We start from the raw sequence: 24967 nt of genomic DNA, 5'->3' as shown, positions 1-24967 counted from the left end.
TAGAGGAATTGCTGCTCTCTGCTGGTCAGAAACGATACTATACATAGCTTCTGCAGAATGCATTGTTGGTATCGTACAGTAGCTGGCAGCAACACACAACCATTTAACTGTTAATACAATTTTGAACAGGATGTGTGGAGTGAGAGGAGTACATTACAGGTGTACAGTTGTCTAGTGTGGAGATTTTATAGAGAAAGTCCAAACTGAATTATCTCTTACCATCCTGCATTGAACAGGACGTGTTTGCCTTTTCCCTACTTTTGGCAGGTATGCAGAAAATGACTCGACCACCCGTCCACAACATGTATTTAAACACTGTAAAACGTGATTTTACCACACAGTTTAAATTAAGGACACACAAGCATCTACAAACCTCTTCCTTACCAAGAACATGGCACGCTCTCACTAATGTGTAGCGTTTTCTGCTTCCAATAAACAGTAAAGATAAATAAGAAATTAAATAAACATGGATTAAAAAAAACAAACAAAAAAACCCAAACAAAACAGTTTGTTCACAGTGATGTCACGGCAACATTGACTTTGAGACTTCTTCATGCATTTCCTTGTGTGCCCTTTCATAAACAGTCAGCTTGCACACCTTTAAATTCCGGCAAATTCCTTGAAACCTTAATTTAATATATTACAGAAGGGAAAAGCAGAATCACAGGGGGAAAAAAAACCCACCAAATTCATTTCAAATGAATGTATTTAACAGAACAGATACTGAACAGCAGCACTTAGAATAAACACAGTCAAGAGGAGATGACAAACATGTAAAAGCTTAGACAAAAATTTATATTGTGGTCGAGAAAATGATGACAAAAATTTTGAGTGATTAACATACCATAGTTGTGTTTCTCGAGTCATTTGGTTAAGTAGCACAGAGTAAACTTTATTTTAGCAACAACAGTAAAAGTCTACAGTGCCAAGTCTGATATACACAAGAGTTTATATTATAATCTTAATGTGATGAAGGCATACATTTGTATTTTAACAGACATTCTAGTTGTGCTTTAGAAAGCTAATACATACAGTTTTCTCTCAAAGTGTCTAAAAAAAGAATACAGAAATGAAATCAATGCACTTTGAAAAGTTTTCAGATAAATGAAAAAAAGCTTAATTTTATTCTTTATTCCTTGGAAAGCATTTACATTGAAATACTGCAGCTTTTGGCATGTGTTTTAGTAAAAGCAGAATTGGTACATTGCAGAAGGAAAGGGTCTGCTCTGTGTCTGTATCAGCGAACCTCAACTTTGCTCTATTTATTATTTATGATAGCCATAATAATTCTGACTCTCTACGGCCATTTACTGTAACTTTGTGGGGAAAATTCGGGGTGTTTGTCCACTGAAGGAGTCCTGCTCAAACAAAATAACCAATTGAAAGTGCTTCTTTGTTGTTTTAGCCTTGCTGTCACATCAACATAAACGTAAAGCAATAGGAAAAAGCACAAAAAAACAAAATGCAACAAAAAGCAACAAAAAGAACATAATCATATACAGAATACTTTCAATAAAATTGTGCCCTTTATTGGCATTCAACAGCACTGGCATCCAAACGACAATATTAAAGATAGACAAATGAACCATGAAACACAAAGGGTCCAGTTACGATCGACGCCTCAGCTCTGTGGTGACGTGTGTGTCGATGACCATCCCTCAACGGTGATAAGTCATGACCATGCAGACAGGCAGACTGCCCTCTCTAAAGCACACAGCTCTCATTACAGTCAGTGTTGCTGCCCGCTGATCTCCTCTCCAGTTTCCTGGCCTCTGTCTCATGGTGCAACCGGTGTCCTGGCTCCTGAGACTGGACGTCATCCAGCCCCAGACTCCTCACTGGCTTCACCTGGAGGTAGGCATGAACCCGGTGGTGCTGCGCCACGGCACCGCTGAAGTCGATGACACGACACTCATATGTGCCCTCGTCTGATGGCTTGACACTGGAGAGACGGAGCTTGTGTGAGATGTTGCTGCCGGCCACTTTCACCACCTAAGTGGAATAAAGATTGTGTACACTTACTGAGAGCCATATGGTTAATATTTAATAATTTAAATATATCCTACATCATTCTCAGCTACACTTTTTCTTAACTTTACTGCGTCTAAGCGTTAATGATGCAGCCATTCATGAATGGAAATAATTCAGGCAAAAACTTTGATGATATTCATGATAACAAAAAAGTCAGTCAGTTTTCTTTTGATATTAACTTTGTGGTAGGTGACAGTTGAGGCCTGATCAAACTCACGCTGATTTTGGTGGCATCTTTGGACGTCTCCTCCAGGGGTACAACCTGCACACAGAAATATGGGGAATGCATTAGAAACGAAAAGCTGCACAATTCTTAAAAAAAAAAAAAAATCTCATTGCTTGTAACGTCTTATAACAGCAAAATATTACAGTGGATGAACATATTTGATTTTTTCACGGTTTCAGCTCTGGTTGCTGAACTTTATCTATGTTTGTGTGTATGTATGTATGCATGTTTATACAGTCTGTGTATGATGAAATGTATGTGTATGAGCACACGCTGTACAGCACCAAGCACGTAAGCCTCTGAGCAGGAGTATGTCTGTGAATGTGTATGCAGAGGCACGTAGGTATTCTTTTGGGCATAGGTATGAATTATGCATGGAGTAGACAGAGATTTTGAAAATCTATTTCTTTCTCAGTGCCAATTATAGTGTCTAGAGACACAACAGGGGAGCCTGAGTTCCCCCATGATGGGAGAGAGTCAACCTGTTCCCCCAGTGCTGGCAAATGCTAATCAGCAATTATCCCTTAGTTTCTGTGCTACAGGGTTTCTGCCATGGCTAATATTACATTTCACTCCTCCTGATATACAGTGAGATTTATGTTCAGTCCGAGCAGTTGTGGCCAAATAAACTAAGAGGCACACACTGAAAATGTGAAACTGAAAATGGGCTTTGTACGTCTACTTTACAGTTTTAAAAAAAAAAACAAGGTTTAACCTTTAAGAAAAATTATGGACTGCTGAGTAAAATTATCACAAAAAAAAAAAAAGAAAGCGCCCTCTCAGATATCATGTGTGAGAAAATAGCTCTGTCACGGATAATTATTAAATCTTCTATTTGAACAGGTAGTCTCATTGAGATTGAGATCTCTTTTTCAAGAGAGACCTGTGTACAAAAAATAAACACAGATAGAGCATAGACAGACACGCAGATAATTCACAGATGTAAATTGTACATTCGGGAAAAGCATGTGTAAGGTTGATTGTATATACATAAGCGCAACCTTTTTAAAATGCTCCAGTGAAATAAGAAAATGTAACTTTTTTTTGGGGAGCTCATTCCATTTGAATGCAGCATAGTATTTGAACCCAGCTTTTCCAAGTTCAGTGTGAACATGAGGTACAGCTAATATTAAAATGTCCTGTGACCTGACATTGTAAGTACTGTATATAAATGTAACCAGAGAGCAGAGGTAACTAGGCAGTTTTTGCATAAGAGCCTTATAAATAAACAACATCCAATGCTGCTCCCTTCTGGTTGTTATATACAGGCCGCTTTATAGCACTAACCACAGCATCTCATTGATAAAGACAAATAGTCCATCTGCTTTTCTATTGTCCTTTTATGTTAACTGGGAACAACTAAATATATCGCTTGGCTTTTATTAAACATTGGGCAAAGCACAAAGACTGAGTTGCCTTTTCACATATAAATTTAAGTTAGCCAGTTACAGCCTATATCAAGATAAACACTGAGCTGGTACCATTTATTTTCCTCTTATTCTACCAGGTACACAATTTATTTTACATTTTGTAAATAAATATTATGTATTTGCCTAAAATTGTGTAATTGTGATGTATATATAATGCTATGATTGTTTTTTTCTTTTGGTTTTGTATGTGTTACCAGATGCCTTGTTATATTTTGATGTTTGATACTGTATAAATTGTCTTGTAATCCTGGTGGGAGGGGCAAAATGTTTTACATTACACAGAAATAAAAATGAGCTAACTATAAAGACCTAGTCTCCACACAGTATGCTAATGAAGTGGTTCCTAACCGTTTTTGTCTGACTTACCCCCACAGCTCTCAGATCAGCTTAAGTACATTTTTATCGACACCATCCATGTTCAACATATGTGTTCTTATGAACGGATTATAAACTGGATCTTAATGAATATTATTAATTACATAAAAGCAGGTATTGTTATAATATGTTTTTCATACAAGTAAATTGTTAGTGTTCAGGTTATTTTGGTTTCATACCACTGCCACTGAAGGTGGATATTTCAAACATGAACATCATCCACACATCCACTGTTAGTTAACCATTTCAAGTACTTATTACTTTTAGCTAAAAATATCACCAGTTTATTCATTATTTTTTCATAAAGATCAGCATCACATCAACTTGGGATCCTATTGGTCTGTTCTGTTTTTCTCCCTTAACACAATTACGTGGAGATATATGTATACGTACGTGTGTGTGTGTGTGTACACACACACACACACGTACGTTTATTTTATTATCTTTTTCTATCAAACTCTGCACTAATACATTTAACAAAAACAACAGGAAAAAACCCGTTTTTCCTTGCCGCTTACATAATTAGTGATCTGGGCTGACTTCTCTTGCCAGTTTCGGTGGCCCTTGATGTACCACCACTGGATCTCCAGGGAGTAGGAGGGAGAGCCCGCCCCACGGAAGGAACATGCCATCTCTACATCCTCACCGCTCTGCGTCGAGATGTCGTGTGGCACCTCTGTAAAAAGAGCTGCAAGAGAGAAAAAAAAAGAAAAGAAAGGGAAAGTTGAGGGAAATGATGACCTTAAGACATCCACAAAATGACAAACACAAATCCTCAAGATTTCTATTTCTATTTCTTGCTCAGAGGCAACATGCTACATCACACTTCAGCAAGAGGAAAACTGCATGATATACAATGCAAGGTGGTGGTAGCCAACGCCCAGGTTACTTGTTAGTGATAGACCCAATTAATGAGATAACATTTCATGGTCTGCAGACATTTAAGTTTAAAAGTTGGTTTTTTGTTTTTCTTTTTCAAACAGTTTAGTTTTTGATTACTTGTGGACATTTTTTACTGTATGAAATGTATTTTACATACTTTATTAACATGCATAAAATAATAAGTAGAGTGCAGATCTACTTAAGCAGAGACAATGCACATTGTCTTTCTAAAATGTTTTTCTACGTTCAAGTGAAACGTAAATGTTCATTTAAGTTCAGTAAATGGTGTGTCTTATTTGTTATTATTATTAATTTTTTGTATTTTATCAGTTGCAAGAAATGAAAACGACAACATAATGTCGGCATTATACTGTTTATCGGCTGCCATGCTCTCTAAATATCAGTACTGGCATCAACCAGCCCATATCGGTGGACCACTATTACTCGGTGAACATGTTTTCTTCCTAATTTCTCCAGAAGCGAGAGAAGCAAGCACTTTTGCAGGTTGAATGATCTCTTGGGCAGTGTTTAGAAAACAGAACATTATCTGACCATAAAGGGTGTCATGAACACTATATAATCCTTCTGTTGATGGTACAGCAGCCCGAGATGAACATTGTACAAATAAACTAATTAGGAAGTACCATTGGACTTCCAACCCACTCACCTAAGACAAACCTCGTACAGCGAGAACATCATTTTCTCTGAACTAGCTTTCAGTAATAACTCATCATAACAGCACATTTTCCGTCACATAACAACTGAGTCAGCATGCAGTATGCGTGTGGGGGGGGAAACTTTTTAATCCCTGTAGTCCATAGAAGCTCAGGCAAAATGGAGACAACTGTCTAAAATACTCCTTTATGTGTAAACACACATTCAGCTTTCTTAAACTACACTGTAGAAATCCTTTGTTAATCCACTTCTACTCAGCACTACAGAGAGAGATAATATTGCCTTTGTGCAGAGTGCAATCGAAGAAATGAAGAAGTAAAACATTGATAAAGAAAACATGAACCAATTAATTGTTAAAAGATGACACTATAATTAAATTAAGGTATATATATAACTTGGAAGTATTTTAGAAACCTCTCTTTTTTTCCATTTGTTCTGGTGTTTAAGATGTAATTTAATTTGACACTGGAGTTCAGAAGATCAAACTGATATGAGTGAAATCTTCATATTAAATAAAAATGATGCATTATTACAGCTATTAGAAATTACTACATAAAGCTGAAATAGAAGTATACACAATAAAGATACTGAACCCTGTCACCAGTCAGAAATAACATGAAATTAAACTTTATGATGGTTTGGCCCCTTTGTGCAATTAACTTTGAATGAATGCAAACACCATGCTGAGGTTATATACCATCAAATGTAATCTCATTATAGTCAGTTTAAGGTTGTGTGGGCTAATATTCATATAGAATTGACCATTTTAATCATAATATAGTCAATACACCATGTAGTGAAAGTATAAAGCACATTGCCTGAATGTAAATGTACAGTATCACACCACACTGAGCCTTGTTTTCACACCTGCCAAATACACACGGACAGTATGAGTCTCACTGAATGCACTGATTTTGTATATTGCATATTTTTATATTTAAGAAATATTACTAATGAGTGCGGAACCAATCACTTTTTTGTTTGTACGGTATTTTACTGTTAAAATGGTATAACTTACTAATAGCTATTAATTAAAAAAAGAGAGACACTTTTAACAAGTCTTCACTTAACAACTACATTTAACTACACCAAAATAGAGAACTGAAAAAAAACAACAACTAAAAAACAAATCCCACAAACACACCAGCAACCCCTCAGACTAAGTATGAATACCTCTTACAAAACAGTGAAATTCCTACTATTTATGGACCCACATGGAAATCTGAAAGAAGTGAGACCAAGTAAAACGGGGAAAAGTTTCAAGTAGAGCCTGTTGTTGTACTTGAAGTGTGATAACAGAATAAATTTTCTGTTCTATCTATGGGTAATATTCTACCTCTCGTCTATGGAATAATCTTCCTTCAGAGAAACCCTGCAAAAGACAGATGGATTGAGAATTTTTAGACCAGGTGAGCAAAGACAGAAGTTTGTCACTGTGTCAGTAATTGACATTCACTCAGCCTGGTGCAAAGCCGATTCCCTGGATGATGAGGAAAATGGAAGCAAAAAGGCTGAGAATAGAAGAACGGTGTAGAGGGCTTTGGTGTCGTATGACTGACTGGGCCCTCAGCAGTTGTGCCCTTGATGCTCCGCCACTTGCGCCAGGCAGTGGCCTCATTTGTCAGGGGGAGACGTACTGTAGGGACAGAGCCATACAGGGGCAGCGAAGGTTAGAGGAAGAGGAAAGACGGGAAAAGAGAGAAAAGAAGGATGAGGGCAGAGGTGAACTGAGGTGAGTGGTGAGAGGAAAGAGCTGAAAAAGATAGATGGGAAAGTAAGGAAAAGTGAGACAACTAGCCTGTCTACTTAACAATAAATTTTTGCAGCAATAAAAAAACCTTTTTATCCAATTATACAAAGCGTCATGCACAAACAATGCATCAACAACACTTTGATATTCAAAAATGTTCACAGTCAGTGTTTTTTTCAATTTTCAATTAATGTTCTCCCAATGTTGGCTCGGCTGAAAACTGCACCTGCATTCAGAGACTGAAGTTAAGACTAACACAGCCCACATCCCTGACAAGCTACTGAGTCATCTATTGAAAGCCACAACCAAAGCTTTTAAAGACTTGTGTATTTGTTTATATTTTAACCAGCTTTTTTATCTCGCCGCTGAAGAATTAGACAGTGTTTCCTTATTTAAATCCTTGGAATGCTTTCTTGATTATGTAAGGTGTTAAAATAGTGTGCATGCTTTTGTCTTGGCAACATGAAGGTCCATTATGTATGAGCAGGCAGCATTTGATTGGTAAAGGAAACTGCACACTCTAGCCACTTGAGAATAACTCCTTCTTTGACTTTTCTGTCTAGCTCCCCTCTATTATGCAAATTCTCCTGAGACTGAAAAATAACAGGAGGGGTAAGGACACATTTCAGTCAAATTAAGCCTACCTCTCCAGTCCTGTTCCATCTCCATCTTCCACTATATCAAACAAAGTCCACATCAACTGAGAGAACAACATAAATTGTCGAGCTTCACTAACAATATTCCTGTAAAACCTAATGTTAACATATATGTATCTATCTAATGAGTGTTTATTATTCCAAGTTTTTATTCTGGTGCTTTGTGCTCTAAAAAACAAATCCCACAAACACACCAGCAACCCCTCAGACTAAGTATGAATACCTCTTACAAAACAGTGAAATTCTTACTCTTTACGGACCCACATGGAAATCTGAAAGAAGTGAGACCAAGTAAAAACGGGGAAAAGTTTCAAGTAGAGCCTGTTGTTGTACTTGAAGTGTGATAACAGAATAAACTGTCTGTTCTATCTATGGGTAATATTCTACCTCTCGTCTATGGAATAATCTTCCTTCGGAGAAACTCTGCAAAAGTATCAGGTGAGGTTGAAAGTTCATTTTTTGACCTTGGAAACAGCAGTCTTAATGCAAGGTCCACTTACTTGCTTTTTCTGGACCTTTCAGCAGCATCTTGTTTTCCTCATCAATAGATAGACAACAGCACAGTCCATCTACTGATGAATACTCTGAGATTCAGTTAAAGCTCAAGAAAAAGCTACAAAGTGGACCTTAAATTAAGATTTTTTTCTCATCAAACAGGTATTAGAATACATTAATTTAGTTATTAAAGGCAGAAAATGAACATACACAGTAATGCACTTTGCTTAAAAAAACAGGGTAAAACAGAAAAAAGGTATTTATATCAACTGTGGTCATACAATTGCAAGATCATTCATGCATTACATTTAGAAGATTCTTATCTATTCATCTTTCCACCTTTTATGTGTCATATAAGCAAAAGTGGAGGGTGAGAGGGAAGATGTTTTCCTGAGTATGATTTTTGATTTCTGTGCAGCTCTGTGAAAAGCAAGAGACCAAAAAAAACACTAAATGCTCCTGCACTGACTCCTTGTGATTCTCCTGCACAGTGGGACACATTTTCTGGGACAATTTCCTGTAGTGCTAACTATTCCTTCGATGCCAGTTTGGACTGCAATCACAGCTGGCATAATGTTTCACTTTCATCTGATGATGCATGGCTTTCCTGATGGCAGGGAAATCAGCGTGACAGAATAACAAAGCAACCAAATCTGTACTGAGCAAGTCCAACAGATTCAAAAATAGCAACATTTATTATTTAGTTAAAGTTTTCAGAAATTAAACTGTGATGTAACCAGACCTGTAACCTTTGAAAAAACATGCAAGAGGAGCTATTTTAGACAAATCAACACAGCGTATGCTATAATTCTTCAGCAGCCAATTATTTCTGGAATATAACACAGTAAGGCTAAATCAATACTTGGAGACAGAAAAGATAAATGTCTCTCAATCAACTGATTATCACAAATTCCTTTCACTCTCGAATTGAGAAACATATCCGAAAGGCATCGAGGTTGAGGTTAAATGTGGAATTGATGACTTTGTGTCTAATATATGTTATATACTGTATATATTGAAATATTTCTGAGAAAGGCATTTTCTTTATGGTTTCATGTCATTAAGAATCCTTGTTCCTTTAACTGTTAACTTATGTTTGAAAAATCACTCTGTGAGAGTGCTTTAAAAGGTGCTGTATGAGTAAAAAAAAAAAAACTTCCACTTTTTATTTAGTCATCTTCTTATTATTTCTTTCATTTTTTAATCTTCTTCATTACATCTAATTATTCAAGAGTCGCACGCCTTCTCTCAGGTGCCTGGTGAAGAGCACAGAGGGTGTGACAAAACTTCATATGTCTTCATAATGTCTCGTAATAATGTGAGTTGAACATCTGGTGCCAGAGATGACGCCTGGAACAGCAGAGAACTTCACTGCGCATAAAATCTACCAGCAAAACAACAGAGGGTGGCAGTTCAATCATATGAGTTTTCTTAGTATTCGATGCAGTTGTTGGCACTTTTTTTCCCCTCAAGATACAGTATCAACAGCTAACGGCAGAGCACAGACGGTAGCATCTGTCACTTTGAACAGACTGTGTTCCTGCAGACAAAAAAGAAGTTTGTGGGGCACACAGCGAAAGACACAAAAAGAAGTCAGCATAAAAAAGTATGATATAGAAAAATACACAATCTTAATTGACTAAAGTAATGTCTTATTGCATGATTAGTTGATCAACAGAAAATGAATAGATTATTCCATTATCAACTGACTGTTCGCTAAACCCCTTTGCTAAACAGTATCTGTCCAATCATAGTTTTTAACCAACCATACTAGACAGAGCAGGGCTCTCAAGCTTTTGGATTTGGATTTGGATCCGAGAGTAGAAGCGGTGTGCCTGTGGCTGTCCTAAGAGTCGGAAACCAAAACTACAAGAGCAAAAAGTGTAAGAAATGAATTAAACGGTATTAATTATTTATTAGGTGCAAACTGTCTAACGAGCTTACCTACAGTAGTAACCTAAACCGGCATTATTTCAGGAGCCAGGGTTATTTCATACTGCATTTGTCATGATCTACCCCTCTCCCGTCTCCAGCCTTTTTTCACTGTTCCCAGGCCTTGTTTCTCCCCTCTTCTCCCTGGACCTTCCCATTCTCCTGACTGCTCCACCATTAACAAGCTTTTGCACACTTGTCATCAACCAGTATAGAGTTATACAATTATACAGTTATAACAACAATAAAGCATAAACCTGAACCTCTGTTTTTTCTTTTTCGTCCGAGTATTTATGCAAAGCAGCTTAATTGGCTATTTAGCTACAGCTGATAAAATCTGCTGGTTGTCATACAAGCCAGAAAAATGGACAGTAGCTGGCTAGAAATGGTAAGCTGGCTTTTTCTATCTCTGCCTGAAATCAAGACTCAACCGTTTTGAAAATTACCAAACAAATATAGTGGTGCAATCATTTGCCATCATTGTAAACTGCATATGTGCCCTGCAAGAACAGACATCACGTGTAACTAAATGTTGCAGGGCTTTGCAAACTGTCCATTGTTTGTCCTAGTCAATTTGCAAGTAAATATTTTAAACAATTGCTGATATGAAAATGATTTAAAACATTATGGAGCTCGTAAAAGGAATAAATTTTTGGCTGCTGCTTCCTACACCATTTTTTTTGTTTTATAGACAAACAACTGACTAATCAAGACCGAATTTGATGATTCCTTTTACCTTTTCTCTCTTGTTTATGTCATTGTTTGCTAAAGCCTTCTAAAAATGAACCCCTGATGCCTATTCAAATATATACCAGTCCTTTCCTACAACTTGCAACCAAAGTATAGTATGAAGGAGAAGTGGTGAGGAATGAATGAAGCTAGCTGAGTCTCCACAGCCATTTGAAACCAGTGTGTGAAGTCAAAGTCAAGTCAAGGAGAGAGCTGCAAAAGGAGTCCTGGAATACACTCGGGATTCCAGAGCTACAGCAGGACAGGCTTATAGCTGCAAGGTAATTCCTGCACTTTCCCATTTCCCCGGCCAGCCAATCAGACCCCGATTCTGCAAACACAAGATTTTCTCCGTTTTTCACCTCTTTCTTTCTCTTGTTTGAATCCTTTCTTAGCTCTTTTACTCTCCTGCTGTGTCTCTCACCAGATCAGTAAATCTCCCCCTCTTGTGGTATAAACTATACTGTATTTTTACTCTTCTCTTTCCCTTTTCTATTGCCCTTTCATTCTTACCTATTAGTCTTTCTACCTCTTTTTTTCCACTGAACTCTCACCTCCCTTCCTCCTTTGATTCAGTCCCCCTCTCTACTTTCTCCTCCTCTCTGTGCCTCTCGCTGAATGGGCGGTCTGTGTGTGGTGGCTCTCTGGTGTCTGGCATAAAGAGATGCTTCCAACACTCTCCAAGTAGCTGACTACATCTCCTGGAGCCTTGCCCACTGGCACTGGCAGGTGTTCAGCATCCTGGGACACTTATCCTGCGTGACTGTCTCACTGTGTGCGGTACTCTATGGCTTGTATTCAGCACACAGTACTTTACATGGGTTTTATGTAACTGTGTGGACACGAAATGCATGCTGAGAGGTGTAATGAGCAGCATTTTCCTGTCACAAATGACCCACAATGAATGCGTGAGGTGTCCCTATAAGTACTGAAGGCAGAAAAGAACCTCTCCAATTATCATCCCGCAACATCGAACACACATATGGTTTCTCTCTCTAACACAAACAGATCAGTGTCTCCGAAGCACAGAGAATCACAACAATTCAAAAAAGATCAAAGCACAAAGTAAAAACTCTTCTCCCCAACAGATGGAAGAGGACAGAAAAATGAAAATACATTTAAGGGAGACTCCCCCAAACTATGCTGGAAGCATAATAATAATAAAAAAAAAAAAAAATACATCTGCAGTTTTGCAAACTCTGCCTCCTTATTATTTCTTCCAACCCAGTGATGAAATATAATTGTTGTCATGCTCTTTGAGCCCATCACGTAATTAACTTTGCTCATAAAAAGCTAAATGTAGACACAGCTGAGAGAGATCAAAGGACGATATGTGAGATGTCGCAGTACACAAAAAAGGCTACAGCTGCAATACAAGTAATCCTCCGTCTCTAAGGTGCGCCACAGTCTGTCCACAACTGGTAAATAATTGTCAGTGTTGGTCTACAGCTTTTTAAGGAGTTGTGTAAGATGCTCATGTGCACACATTTTTCTTTTGACATAAAGGTTTCTATTGAATAAGAAACAGAACAAGAAATTTGTGTCCCCCAGTGTGGCTGTGTGAGCAGAAACCAGCCATGTCATTAGCCATGACCATGAGCCATACCAAAAAGCTTTGTAAAGGACCAAGAGTCTTTCAATTGGTTGATATTTTTCTGTACATCTAAACGGACAATAAGGGGAATAGCAGTCACATAGTATAATCAATAAAGTTGATAGGTTGTGCTATTGCTCATCAGTCTGATAAAAACTCAGCTGTCTTTAGTTTTTGATGCTTGTGGTGGCAGTAGAGCTAAAACGGTTAATTGATTAGGCGATCAACGGAAAATTAATCAGGAACTATTCTCTCAGTCATTTTCGCGCAATTTTCAGCTTTTCTCGGTTTTACATCGTTGTAAATTGAATATCCTATGGTTTTGGAGTAATGTTTGTAAAACTCAATACATCTGAAGACATCACCTCAAGCTTGGGGAAACTGTGATGGACATTTTTTCACAGCTGATCAATGAAACAATCGGCAGATTAATCCCTGATGAAAAAAAAACTCGTTTGTTGTATCCTTAGGTAACAGCATCATGAAAATGAAAATATGCACAATGGCGAAGGTAGTTGTGTGCACATCCCCAAAACCTCACTGGGTGATGTGTTGAACACACAAAGATCAGTGCAATAAAAACACAGAGTAACTGCACACTACGAATTAAAGCTCTCTTTTAAAATAGGTTTTATCGGTGACATTGTGACCAAGCTGGTAGAGGTAAGGTATTTACTAAGATGACAAGAAGTGCACTCATCCCCTATGCTGTTTAACGCTCTACCCTATGGCCTGCCAGTCTTTGTGCTTTTAAAAGGCATTAAAATATGCTTCTTTCAATTTCTCTCTTCCCTAATGGATTTGGATTCTGGTTTTATCTGAGAATGAGCTCCATTAGTTTTTTTTTTTTTAATGGAACTTTGACATATTGACATTGAAACTTTCTTCAGGGTTTTAGTCTCAAATGTGCATCACAGGTTTTGTTGCTTTTTAAAACCTGGCAGAAGAAAGTTTCACTACCTCACTCATGCTGCAGGCCAAGTGCTGTATTATTCAGTGAAACATTATTATTTTCATAGAGCTGACATTGGAGGCAAGGAGATCTGTTTTTGATTCAAACACATTATCATGTGCCAATGTAGTTGTGCTTTTTCTCATATTTTTTATTATTTTATGATACATATTGAATGGGTATTTAAAATGTGGGTGAAAATCAGATTTCACACTTTATTTTAACTGTTTGCTTTACGCTAATTTAGCGGAACTAATCTGCAGCTCACTTCTACTCACTCCACTTTTATTTCTTACTCCTACTTACTCTACTTTGTAACATTTGAGGACCTCCTTTTCTGTAAACTGCAGTGATCAGCTTCCTCTAACACCATGAAATATCCATTTTGGGTGCGTGGGGGCACACACACTTATGATGAGCATTAATTATAGCAGAAATGGCTCCATACTGACTGCAGAGAAGCTAAAGAAACTGAGGGAAAGCCTAAAATTTCTTGGACATGGTGGGGACTTGGGTAATAAAGACTGTTAACTCTACAGAAAACTGGAGGTGGGTACAACTTCCCATTAATAAAGAGAAAATATGAGACAAGCTGAATCCCTGTACAAAAATGAAATTTCCCTTTGTTGCTGCTTAAACCAAAGCAGCAGAACTGTGTCTTTATGATAGAGTACAGGTAGATTGTGTTTCTTGATTCCTAACTGAATCCTATTTGTATTCACCAAATACTAAAGTCGGCTTTCCTCTGCAGCAAGCTGAGTTCTATCCATCACAACTCAATTTCAACAAAAACTAACTAAATATGGTTTCTCCATGTGTGCCTCTCCAGAGTGAATCTTCCTCAGATTATGCATCCAACTACTGTAAAACTAAAATTTTCAAAGGTTTTTACTTATAGCATTGTACCGCTCCTCTGTGTCTTTCTCATCCTTACCAAACCACCACATCATCTTGTGTTTCCTCCTCATGTGCCCCTGGTATCTGCCTGTTCCATATTCACGAGCTGTGGTACCTACAGTATGTAAAACTCAGTTTCACCCACTGTGGTTTGAAAGTTTGCAAACGGATACCATGATTGCGCCTGTGAGCTAAATTTGATATGTGATTATGAACTGTGACCAGTTTTAAAAAACTAGAGAATGAACTTGTTTCTTATTAAATCTCAGATTGTACTTGTTGTATTAACTTTTTCTCCCAAATCAAATAATTTTTTATGAAAAGTTAAGTACAGGAATTAAATGGTGATCTGTTTATTTCATCTGATTTGAATGACATAAAAGTGATAAACTGTATCTAGTACAGAGTTAGGATAGATTCTAATAATGCATATATATTCCATGTTAATTATCACAATATTACTAAAAATATTTTTACAATATTCATATTTGTGATTGATTGGAGGATCATTATCAGTATCATGCAACGGGTGTCAAAAATGCAAAGAAAAGTCAGATACACTCCTAGAGCTTCATGAATTATTTGCACCAACCACATCGTGCTTTGCCGAAACAAATGCCCCACATTCCTGTCCTTCCTCCTCCTGCTCCCGGCTTTATCGATCTGGCTGTTGTCAAATTGCCTTTTCAGTTTGCTACGTACCCTCTTCAACCTGCCTGTGAAACACGACTTGTTGACAAACACACTGTCTCCCGGTGAGTGCTGTGCCGACGTCAGGCCCTGACGAGCCTGCTCAGCAAACATCCGACTGTTTCCTGACTTAAATCACCATAGCGTCACCCGAAATCAATCCCATAACCTTGGCAGAATACTAAATCAACACAAAAGCTGACTCCGCTGGTAAATTTTCATGGCCCCAAACTGGCAGAGAAATGAGTGAAAACCTACATCTGAAGTGAATATTGACTTTCCAGGGAAATCTCAAGCACACTGGTTTGTCTCATTTCTAATGTTATATAGCTAGCCCAGAATGAGTTTGCTTGGCATGGCCTTTTCACCGTAGAGATTTTCATAAAGGCAGTACTGTCAGAACTGTCTCCCAGTAGAGGCAAGGGGACCGTTGTTTGAAGAAGCAACTACAGCGCATGCATTTTTAAAACCGTCTTCCTTGGCATTTTTCCCTATATTGCTCAGAGAGCAACGATAGAAGCGAGGCCCCGAGAACACAGAGTTGGCTGCTCGCTATCCAGCAAAGACTCATTAAAAATGAAAAGGGAAGAAAATAATGAAAAAAGCAATGCGGTGGAGGTATATAAACAAGTGCATGTACACTGCTCAAGCCCAAAGAGAGACCACTCTTAAGTATTTTATCACGTCAGGCCCCAGGCAAAATGAGAGGGAGACATCCAGCCTGAATGCCAGTGTGAGGTCAATCCATCGATCCGCTCTCTTCCTCTCGCTCCCCAGCCCTGCTATGGAGGGGGCTTGCGCTGTTTGAGGATGACTAAATTACAGAGGGCTTATTAGCATGGGTGAGAAGCGAGTGTGACATGAAGCAAGTATCTTTGCTTGTCCATGTGAGTGTGCCTGTGTGTGAGAGCGAGTCAGAGAGGCATGCAGGGTAAGCTTGTCACCAACCTTGCAAGCCTCTGTTTTTCTTTTTCAAACCATTAAAGGATGAAGGCTTGTATTAGTCTGTATTTTTCTTACAGTCAGATATCACAAGAGACCAAAACCAACAATTAGTTAGCCCATCTCTCAACACTTTCTTGAAGTCAAACTGTTCATAATGAAGACAGATCACAAATATATGCAGTAGTTTCAATCTTAAGAAAGGCTAATTACCTAACGCAGCTGGGCTCTGTAGTTTATAGTAAAGGTTACTCGAACAGGAGTAAAAACTGACTTTACTGGGGACTACTTGAAGCTGCAGGTCCGTACACATGCGGTGTTCTAAAGTATATACAGCACCACCAGACACTGCAATGCCTGTGGTCATGGTAATGAAAAAACAGCAACAGTGCAACTGTGTGGCTGGTTTTGGAAAACAATGGAGGTCTAGGGCTCAGAGGAATAAGGTATAACAGGTTTGGGCTACTAGAGCTGTCACTTTTTATTTGAAATTTGAACTATTGTTTGAACATGGGAAAAAAAATGAAATATCGGTTCAGTTTCAAAATATTCCTTGTACTCCAGTGGGAGGTGTTTCTAAAATGCACTGACCATCTGTTTGCTGGCTTGAAATGAAACTCCATTTCAGTAACGTTAACTGGGCACTCAAGCATGAACGCGGAGGCACTGCAAATGATTGGGACATGGTCAGAAATCGATTTTCCATGGCAAAATGTACCTATCTGCTGAAGCAAAAAAAAAAAAAAAAAAAAGTAGAAGAAATGTTACAAGTTTAGCATCAAATTTCATTCCTTTATTCGCCAAGAGCTGTCTCCAGACGTGGAAAGCCACGCCAATGTTAAGTCTTGTTTAGCTTCTATTTTTATCCCTTCTTTTCTTCTACTGAAGTTAACATGCTAACCAGATAGCCCCGTCCCAGCCGGCCTGTCTCGTCACTTTCTGAGAGCGAGTCACTGTAGCACCCACGCTGCCCTGATGAAGTAGCCCTGCCCAGAGGGTGTATTTTAACCTCTTGTCTTTGCGAACGCAACAATGGCTGAAGCTCTTGGCAAGCAACCACCAACACCAGACGCTCCCGACAAGAAACAACGTTCGGCGGCAGAGTAAACATGCATATAGCCCCTTTCAATAACTTATGTTCATTTGTTCTTGGTCTTCTTAAAAAATTATCTTTTCCTTCATTCTAGAAGAAAATACAGCACACGCTTGTATTACAAAGCAAGAAAAGGTATGTAAAGGTGTTAAAAGAGTAAGACACAGAGGCATTTGAAATGATGCCCTGGTAGCTCGAAAAAATGTTGAAATCGTTCTCTAAGTTAAGTGCAAACATTTTTCATCTGAAAAGGTGCCCCCTTACAGAGACAGCTAGTAAAATATGATTCATTAACTCTAAACCTCTATGTGAGTCACATCCGTTGGGCACTTAAGACGAAAAAAAAGATTCACTGAAGAGAGAAAAAAAAAAAAAAAAAAAAATCAGACACAGTAAATACCAAGACATAAAAATCCCGCTTAACATCGTAACTTCGAACTAGGTGCATGTATATAGCCCAAGAGCAGGATCCCTTTGGGAAGAGGTATTTCACTAATTTGATGAATGGCTTTAATAATCAGGGAAGCCCAAGGGAACGATGGACGTCATGAAAAGGCTTTAATCCTGCATGCAGATAACCAACTAGAGGACGAAGTTATGTTTGGATAGTGAATATAGGAAAAACTTTCAGTGGCTTTTACTGGTTTAGAAACATGTTTGTTCAATTTACACCAAATGCTAATACAAAGATGATATTAATTAGCAGCCAGATGAAGTCAGCTTTATTAAGTCATTGTATTCTCATTAATAGGGGGGGGGTTGATAGTGTTCACATCTTACAGTCACAGATTAGTCAAATGTTATGCCTGCAGTTGTGAATATTACTATCACTCTGTCTCACTGTGTCAAGGGATTTCTGTACAAGTGACAACCTATAACCAAATGAGAGAAAAAACACAACAATGATAAACAAAGTGAGTAATCTCGGAATTTGCCAGAAAGTCAATAATGCTGCATTTGGTTAAGAATCAGCAGTGGGAAAGACAGGAGTCTCCTTAGGGAAATAATCACTTGCTGAGAGACCTTCAACCTCCATTCAAGGTGGAAGGTAAAATAATGAAATAAGAATGGAGCTGGTAATCAAGCAAGCATCTGTCTGCCTGTTGCCACTGATACTCGCGGCCTGTGGAGTGAATTCTTCATAGCCCTTGGGACACAAGGCTCAGAGGCTATTTCTGCATTTCCTCCCAGAGTGCGGCAACACAAAGTAGCACGCGTTGCTGGCAACACATGCCCAAGCTCTGAGGCGTTCGCGAGAATGCTCACTGTACTCCATCTGGATTCCCCAGGGATGAAAGACAACATTATGTTCTGTTCTTGTATTTTGCCCTTGAGAGCCTTTAAGTGACGTGTGTTTTCATGAGAGGGGGCAGCTGAGTGCGAGAGCTCTCTGCTTGGCATGATGTGTCCAATCTGCAGCGACAGAGAGAACTACACTGGAAGCTGAATTCAAGTTGAGGCAGTTTCACCTTCCTTAAAGTAGTGTTGTCGGTTGAAATTTGATTGTGAAATAATGAAATGTCATGTTAACATATTTTAATTCAAGTGAGTCTAAAATAAGCTTAAACAACCAGGACCTAATCACAAATGTACATGTCACACCTCTGACACCAGTTCGCTTGCATGCTCTCTAAAAATCACACACTGGGGCTGCATTATGCCAGCTTTGTTTGGTTCAGTGTAAACAAGCAAAGCCGGAATAATGAGGGGTCTTCTTAATGGCAATTTAGCGTGGTCCCTGTTTAAAAGGGGCTGTCTTCCCTGCCTTCTCTAGTTCCTGTGATTCCAGTTTTCTAAAACCTTTCTTCAGTGCCAAGAAAAATAAAACATGCTATCTCATTCTCTCTGGTGGTTGAGAACAAATTTAAAGAGCTGATTCTGCTCTTATTAGAGCCGAAACAAAATAAATTGTTAACAATTTTGATAATTAATTTATCTCTAAACTTTTAAGCAAAAAGGGCAAAAACTCACTGATTGCAGCTACTGAAATGTGCATATGCAGTTTTTCTTAAATAAAATATCAAAACAAGAAACAAGCAAAACAAGCAATACGAAAACAACACCTTGGGCTCTAAGAGAATGTGATGGGCATTTTCACATCTTTTCTAACATTTTATTGAAAATTGATGAATCAGTTATTGGAGAAAATACTCAGCAGATTAATTGCTAATGAAAACAATCAGTTGTCGCAGCCCAAGTTGTTAGGCTGTCTTTTTTTTATACCGAAGAGACAAGAGTAAGCTTTGAGTGTTTTGTCTGTATTCTTAACTAGATAAACCTTAAGCCAAAGTTCATGTTTAATGAAAGAGCTAATCAACAATAAATGACTACTACGTTTAATCAGGATGTTTAGAAAATCCCAAGTTCTGTGTTTAGAAAATGTGATTTTATTATTTATTTCTCAGAAAGATCAGTGGAACAGACAAATATTTTTTCATCAGTGGGTCATGATGAACACACCAGAGACTACTGCGTCGCCATTGGAAGCAGCTGTCCCTTCAAGTCGCGCCACGTTAAAATGTACTCCTGTCTCTAGTAACCTCTTGAGGTGAACGTTGTTTCAACCATCCATTCACTCTCCCACTCTCTCCCGCTGAGCCTCTGCCAGCTCCCTCTGCTGTGACGGCACGACTGTACAATCTGTTGCCCCCCCTCGCACAGTCAGAGCGCCATTAAATTGAAAGCCAATGCAAACTGCCCGGGCTGGCCGTCCTCATTAAGAGGACACCAAGCAGAAGACTGGGATCCCAGACACTTTGGAAGCCTGATGAATTGGTACACGCCCCCACACTGTGAAAGTGGTATGCTAACGATGGATAACAGGATGAACGCTGCCAAAAGGTGATAACATACTGCCACCGCGGCGCGTTACATGAAGCACGGCAATTGCCGCCCTTAGCCGCAAGAGGAAGTGTAGTGCTGCAGCCAACAGGGCCAGGACCACACACAGAGCGGGATCATAGATCACTGATCACACTAAACTTATAAAATGTCGACAATAAAAATGTTTTCAACAACGTGCTGACATTAACTTAAAACCCACACCCACTACCTAAACTTGATTTCTCACCTGAAGAGCCCATCTCTAGAGCTACAGCTTGCCAGGAAATATCTTTTTTGCCATTGTTTTTGTAATAACGTGACTGTGGGTCGTATAGTTCTTTATATTTCTCAACCTCAACAAGTACTCTCTCATCATCCATTGTTCACACAGGAGAGTCAGTGACAGAGACAGCAAGAGGTGAGGAGAGGGAAGTCGAGCTGCTACGGGAGCTGGGTATTAGAAAACAGCCTTTTCTCTGGAGAATAAGTGTTTTGTTTCAGGGGCAACGAGGCTGGGCAACAAGGAGGGTGTGGCAGGTGAGAGCCATACTCTGACATGTGACACACAATGCAGTGAAGGTACTGAGCCATCTAAACTGGTCGTTTGTCTTCACACAGAACATATAATTTTGCATGGCAGGTGATTAGATCTGCACTTTAGCTGTAGTAGAAATTGTGGTTCACGGACTGGTCGGGGCCGAACCAGATGCACTTATCTGAAACAAATGAGCAAGGGATGTATCTAACAAGCACTCTTCAGAGAACAGTACATCAAGCGTCTCTTTTCTAGATGAAGGCTCGGCTCCCCTCTGTTTGGGCAATTTATCAAAGAGTCAGATTAAAAAAAAAAAAAAATCTCCTGAGGTTGATTTAACCACAAAGGATGCCACAGCTCTCTTTTCTGGTTCTGGGGCCGCTGTTGTTTAAAAGTGAAAACAGAAGCCTCCACACCCTGAGGTATTTCTTCTTTACGGCCAGCGATGAGACACAGAGTGGGCAAGAGGACACAGCGATTATGGCCTATGGCCAATTCTAATTAACTCCCTTTGGGAAAAATTCTACTAATTGATTTTTCTAACTTGCCCAAGACAGTCAATCCATTTGGAACCGTTGTACTCATTTATAGTGATCGAGCTAAAGCTAACTTGCTAAGCAGAGAGGGCTCAAGGGACAGCCGGTGAGACACTGTGATGAAGTGGTTATCACACAATTCAATTAAATAACTAGGAAGGTAACATTGCTAGCAGGTATAAAGTCAATTATGTTTAGAAAACACTGATGCTGATATAAATAACAGCATTTTTTTGTCAAATGAAGAATTTCTCATATGAAAAATTTGTCATCGGTGAAAGTTAATCCAGCTAAAAATAAGAGTTATTTTCAGCAGCTGTCTGAACATATTTGAGAATGGGGATCATCTACAGCATGAAACTGTCACTGTGCCTTTCGTCCACATGCAAACTGCATTTTACGTCAAAGAAAACCCTTTTGTAAAACTTCTTCCAGGGTGAGGATTATTTCGGAAACTCAATTTTTCACGTTTTCCATTTTTTCTGTTTTTCACTATGAGTAGACATTGAAAATGGAGTCAGCGAGTGCACCGCTTTTCCCTTTGTTTGCATGAGGCACTTTTGTGCAATGGCGGATGTAGCCAAAATAGTGCTGGTTTAAACCTTGCTAGTGGGACTTTTTACATGCTTACACACAAATGTACTGTTACTCTTCCACTATACTGAGGAACAGTGGCGTCAGACTGTGCTACAGTGGTCACTGCTAAATCCAACCACAACAAAAACCCCATCACCAACATGGCATTTGGGTTGAGACCTGGTCGAACCTCCGGTTGGCGGGACAACTTTGAGAAAAAAGTGGTTCTTACTGAAAAATCCAGAGAGAAGTTTCATTTGTCAAGGACATCGCTGTTGTCTTTGAGTGAGCTGCTTTGTTCACACAGACAGCTGTAATGAGATCGCCTTCAGTTATGTCAAAAAAGTTGCACGGTGTGCTCTTCAACGTGCCTGACAGCGAGTTTTTCATGTTTTCATATGGATGGGAACACAGCGCTTGTTGGGATGGGATTTTATTAAGAACAAAGAAGGTCAACCCCCATATCAATAAATAACCCTGTACGTGTGGACTAGTCCTTATACTGAATAACTGGGCGCCGCAAAGTCTAAGAAACAGAACTATATATTTAAACGTGAAGTAGACTTTTCTGGTGTAAAACTGGATCGGAATCCTTCTGTTGTTACCACTGTACACAAATTCAAATTCTGTCAATAGTACTAATCCTTATTACTGTTCAACATGTTTACCTTTAATTAAAAGAAAATAGAGTTTTACTGCATGATTTACAGACTAGCGTTATGGTCAGGGTTCATCCTCTTTCAGTGGAAGCTCATCAGTGGTGAATGACACTGACCGGTTAATGTAATAAAAGGCAATTTGACATGAGAGATTAGCCACCAATATACCCGTCCAATCATAGCAATCAAATCAGAGTCATTTGAATGCAACAGCAGAAGTAGTACCAACCCCAGAGTTTTGTTGCAACACCCAGCTGTGAGTATTAATTATAATAAAGGTGCTACGGTACAGTAACATGGCATCCAAAGCCTTCACTCATCTCAATAAAAAGCACATAGTGCAGCCTAGAGCCCCTCTCTCCTTTGGGTGCCTGCAGGAGCTGTAATTTGTCTCAAGAACACTGAAGATACATGCCCTTGTTTTTTTTTTTTGATTCAATGGTTCACCTTGGCTTGTATTTCCTTTCAAGTTGCTATTTTAAATGTCCATCAAACTAAACCTCAAAGCCAAACATGAATTAATCCGGCAACACTGTACTAATTTTAACGGTTGACATATTACACTGCTGGTCTCGCACAACTGACTTGAAATAGTATTTGTTTTGAGTGTCAACATGCTACTTTACTTCTATACTGTACCTAATGATGTATATCTTCACATACAATAATCCTAGATAATATTTATTTGCTAAATGAATGAAACGTGTTTTGCATAGCAGGTTGTATTTTTATTCCTATAGCCTTGTGGTCTTAGGCACATACCATGTAATCGCAATGTTCCTGATTTGATTTTGACTGGGGACTTGTGTTGCATGTCTCCCTCCTGGCTCTTTCCTCAGGTTTCCTGTCTGTCGTTCGCTACGGTCAACTACTGATTTAAGGCAAAAAAAAGGCCCAGTCTTAAACAAGAATTTTAATGCAGGCTACGCTGATTATAAAAATGAAAAGCATTTATCTTTTTTTTCTGTTATTAGGTTATTGGGATTCTGGGAGTCTTTGATCAGAGAGATCAGAGAAGAATGTTTGTGCCATGAGGAAGGCTGGTGGTTTAAATCCCTGGTTGAGCATTAAAACTCTCAAATACATACAGTCAATGGAGCTGGCTGTGAGGACTAGCTTTCAAGCGTGATCCTATGTGTACAGTATGCAAAGCAAGGCCTTGGGGTAACAGTTGAGTCAGAATTAAGATAAGTCAGACCAAAAAAAAATACACTTTTAAATTTTCCAGGATAAGATCCGAACCAGGATAGCCAGCTAATTTTAATATCAGACAGTTGTGATCCCTATAAAAGAAATCACATTAATGTTTGTGTTGTACTGCATTGTTTAGTTCGTACTGATGTTGTTATAGCTAACTTTAGTCCTATATCACTTATGATACTGTATCACTATTTCCAAGGAAGCCTGTTCATTTTGCAATGACATTTAAGCCACGGTTATCTTAACATCATTATGGTTATAGTTATAGCAGTTTGTTTTGTTTTTTTTAATAAAGGATTTGATGCAGGAATAATTAAACACAGCCATTTTGCTCTACTGAAATAGCTGATTGCACACTGGTTTAAAAAGCCTTTCTGTGCTGTACTTGATTCTTTCAAACGAAACAGGTTTGGCTGAAACTGATTGTTAATCAATGTGAACGTGGGGTATGACTGTGCTGTGTGTAGCCCAGCTCTCAGTAAGTGATTGAACAGATCTGTCAGTATCAGGTAGATCACGATGCTCCACCAACTCGCACTACAGCCTCTACTCAACCACTTTCATGTGGAAACATTAAAACATGGTAAAAGCGCACATTCATAAGTTTTATCACAGAGGATAATAAGACCGCAAAAAAAAAAAAAAAAAAGTCTACATGTCTTATCTTCAGAAGAACAACAATTAACTAAAAAAATAAAAATAAAGAAATCACCACCAGATCAAGGACAGTGTCCACAGAACCCCACCCAGCCACTCCTCAAGAGTGAAAATCCTAAAATCCTGAGCTTCCTTTCCCATTCAAGCCTCCGCCAACAAACATCGGCGCAGAGCAACTTACCATTTCCAGAGAAACCATGGTCCACCTCGCCGTGCCCGACGTCCAGAGCTGCGTTAAGTTGAATGTAAAGTCCCGCGTACTGTACAATTCCCACTAACACGCCAAAGGCTCCCATTGCTTCAGCCGGGTGTTTCTAGCAGTTGTACGGAATTGTCACATCAGGCGGAGAGCATCGATTTTTAAAAAGAAAAATAACCCCCACGGCGCCGGGAAGCCCTCACGGACATAAAGCTGGAGCTGGAGCTGGAGCTGGAGAGGGGAGAGACGCGGCCGCTCCACTCGGCTCTGCGGGAGGAGGTGATGCGGAGGGAGATGCAGCGTGGAGACGGGTGCAGCGGCTCACGCCGAGAGTCAACTGCGCGGAGGGATCTGAGAGAGAGACGTTGGCGTCGATTTAACTTTAATTTCTGCACCCGCTCGATCTAACCAATGAGAGGTGACGGTGATAGTA

General features: G+C 39.1%; 1 protein-coding gene across 1 annotated transcript; it reads right to left on the bottom strand.

Annotated features, from left to right (window-relative positions):
* Positions 1-688: 688 nt before the first annotated feature.
* On the bottom strand, positions 689-24967 carry vstm2l (V-set and transmembrane domain containing 2 like). The gene is made up of 4 exons (XM_040115676.1): positions 24517-24967; positions 4581-4750; positions 2249-2293; positions 689-1992 (listed from the first exon to the last, which is right to left on the bottom strand). Exons 1-4 carry the CDS (start codon positions 24629-24631, stop codon positions 1705-1707), a joined length of 618 nt encoding a protein of 205 aa, XP_039971610.1. The 5' UTR covers positions 24632-24967; the 3' UTR covers positions 689-1704.

The sequence above is a fragment of the Xiphias gladius genome, chromosome 21, assembly GCF_016859285.1.
Source record: "Xiphias gladius isolate SHS-SW01 ecotype Sanya breed wild chromosome 21, ASM1685928v1, whole genome shotgun sequence".
NCBI classification, from domain to species: Eukaryota; Metazoa; Chordata; class Actinopteri; order Istiophoriformes; family Xiphiidae; genus Xiphias; species Xiphias gladius.
The sequence above is the reverse complement of the archived record's forward strand: the minus strand, read 5'-3'. Positions and strand labels throughout refer to the sequence as shown.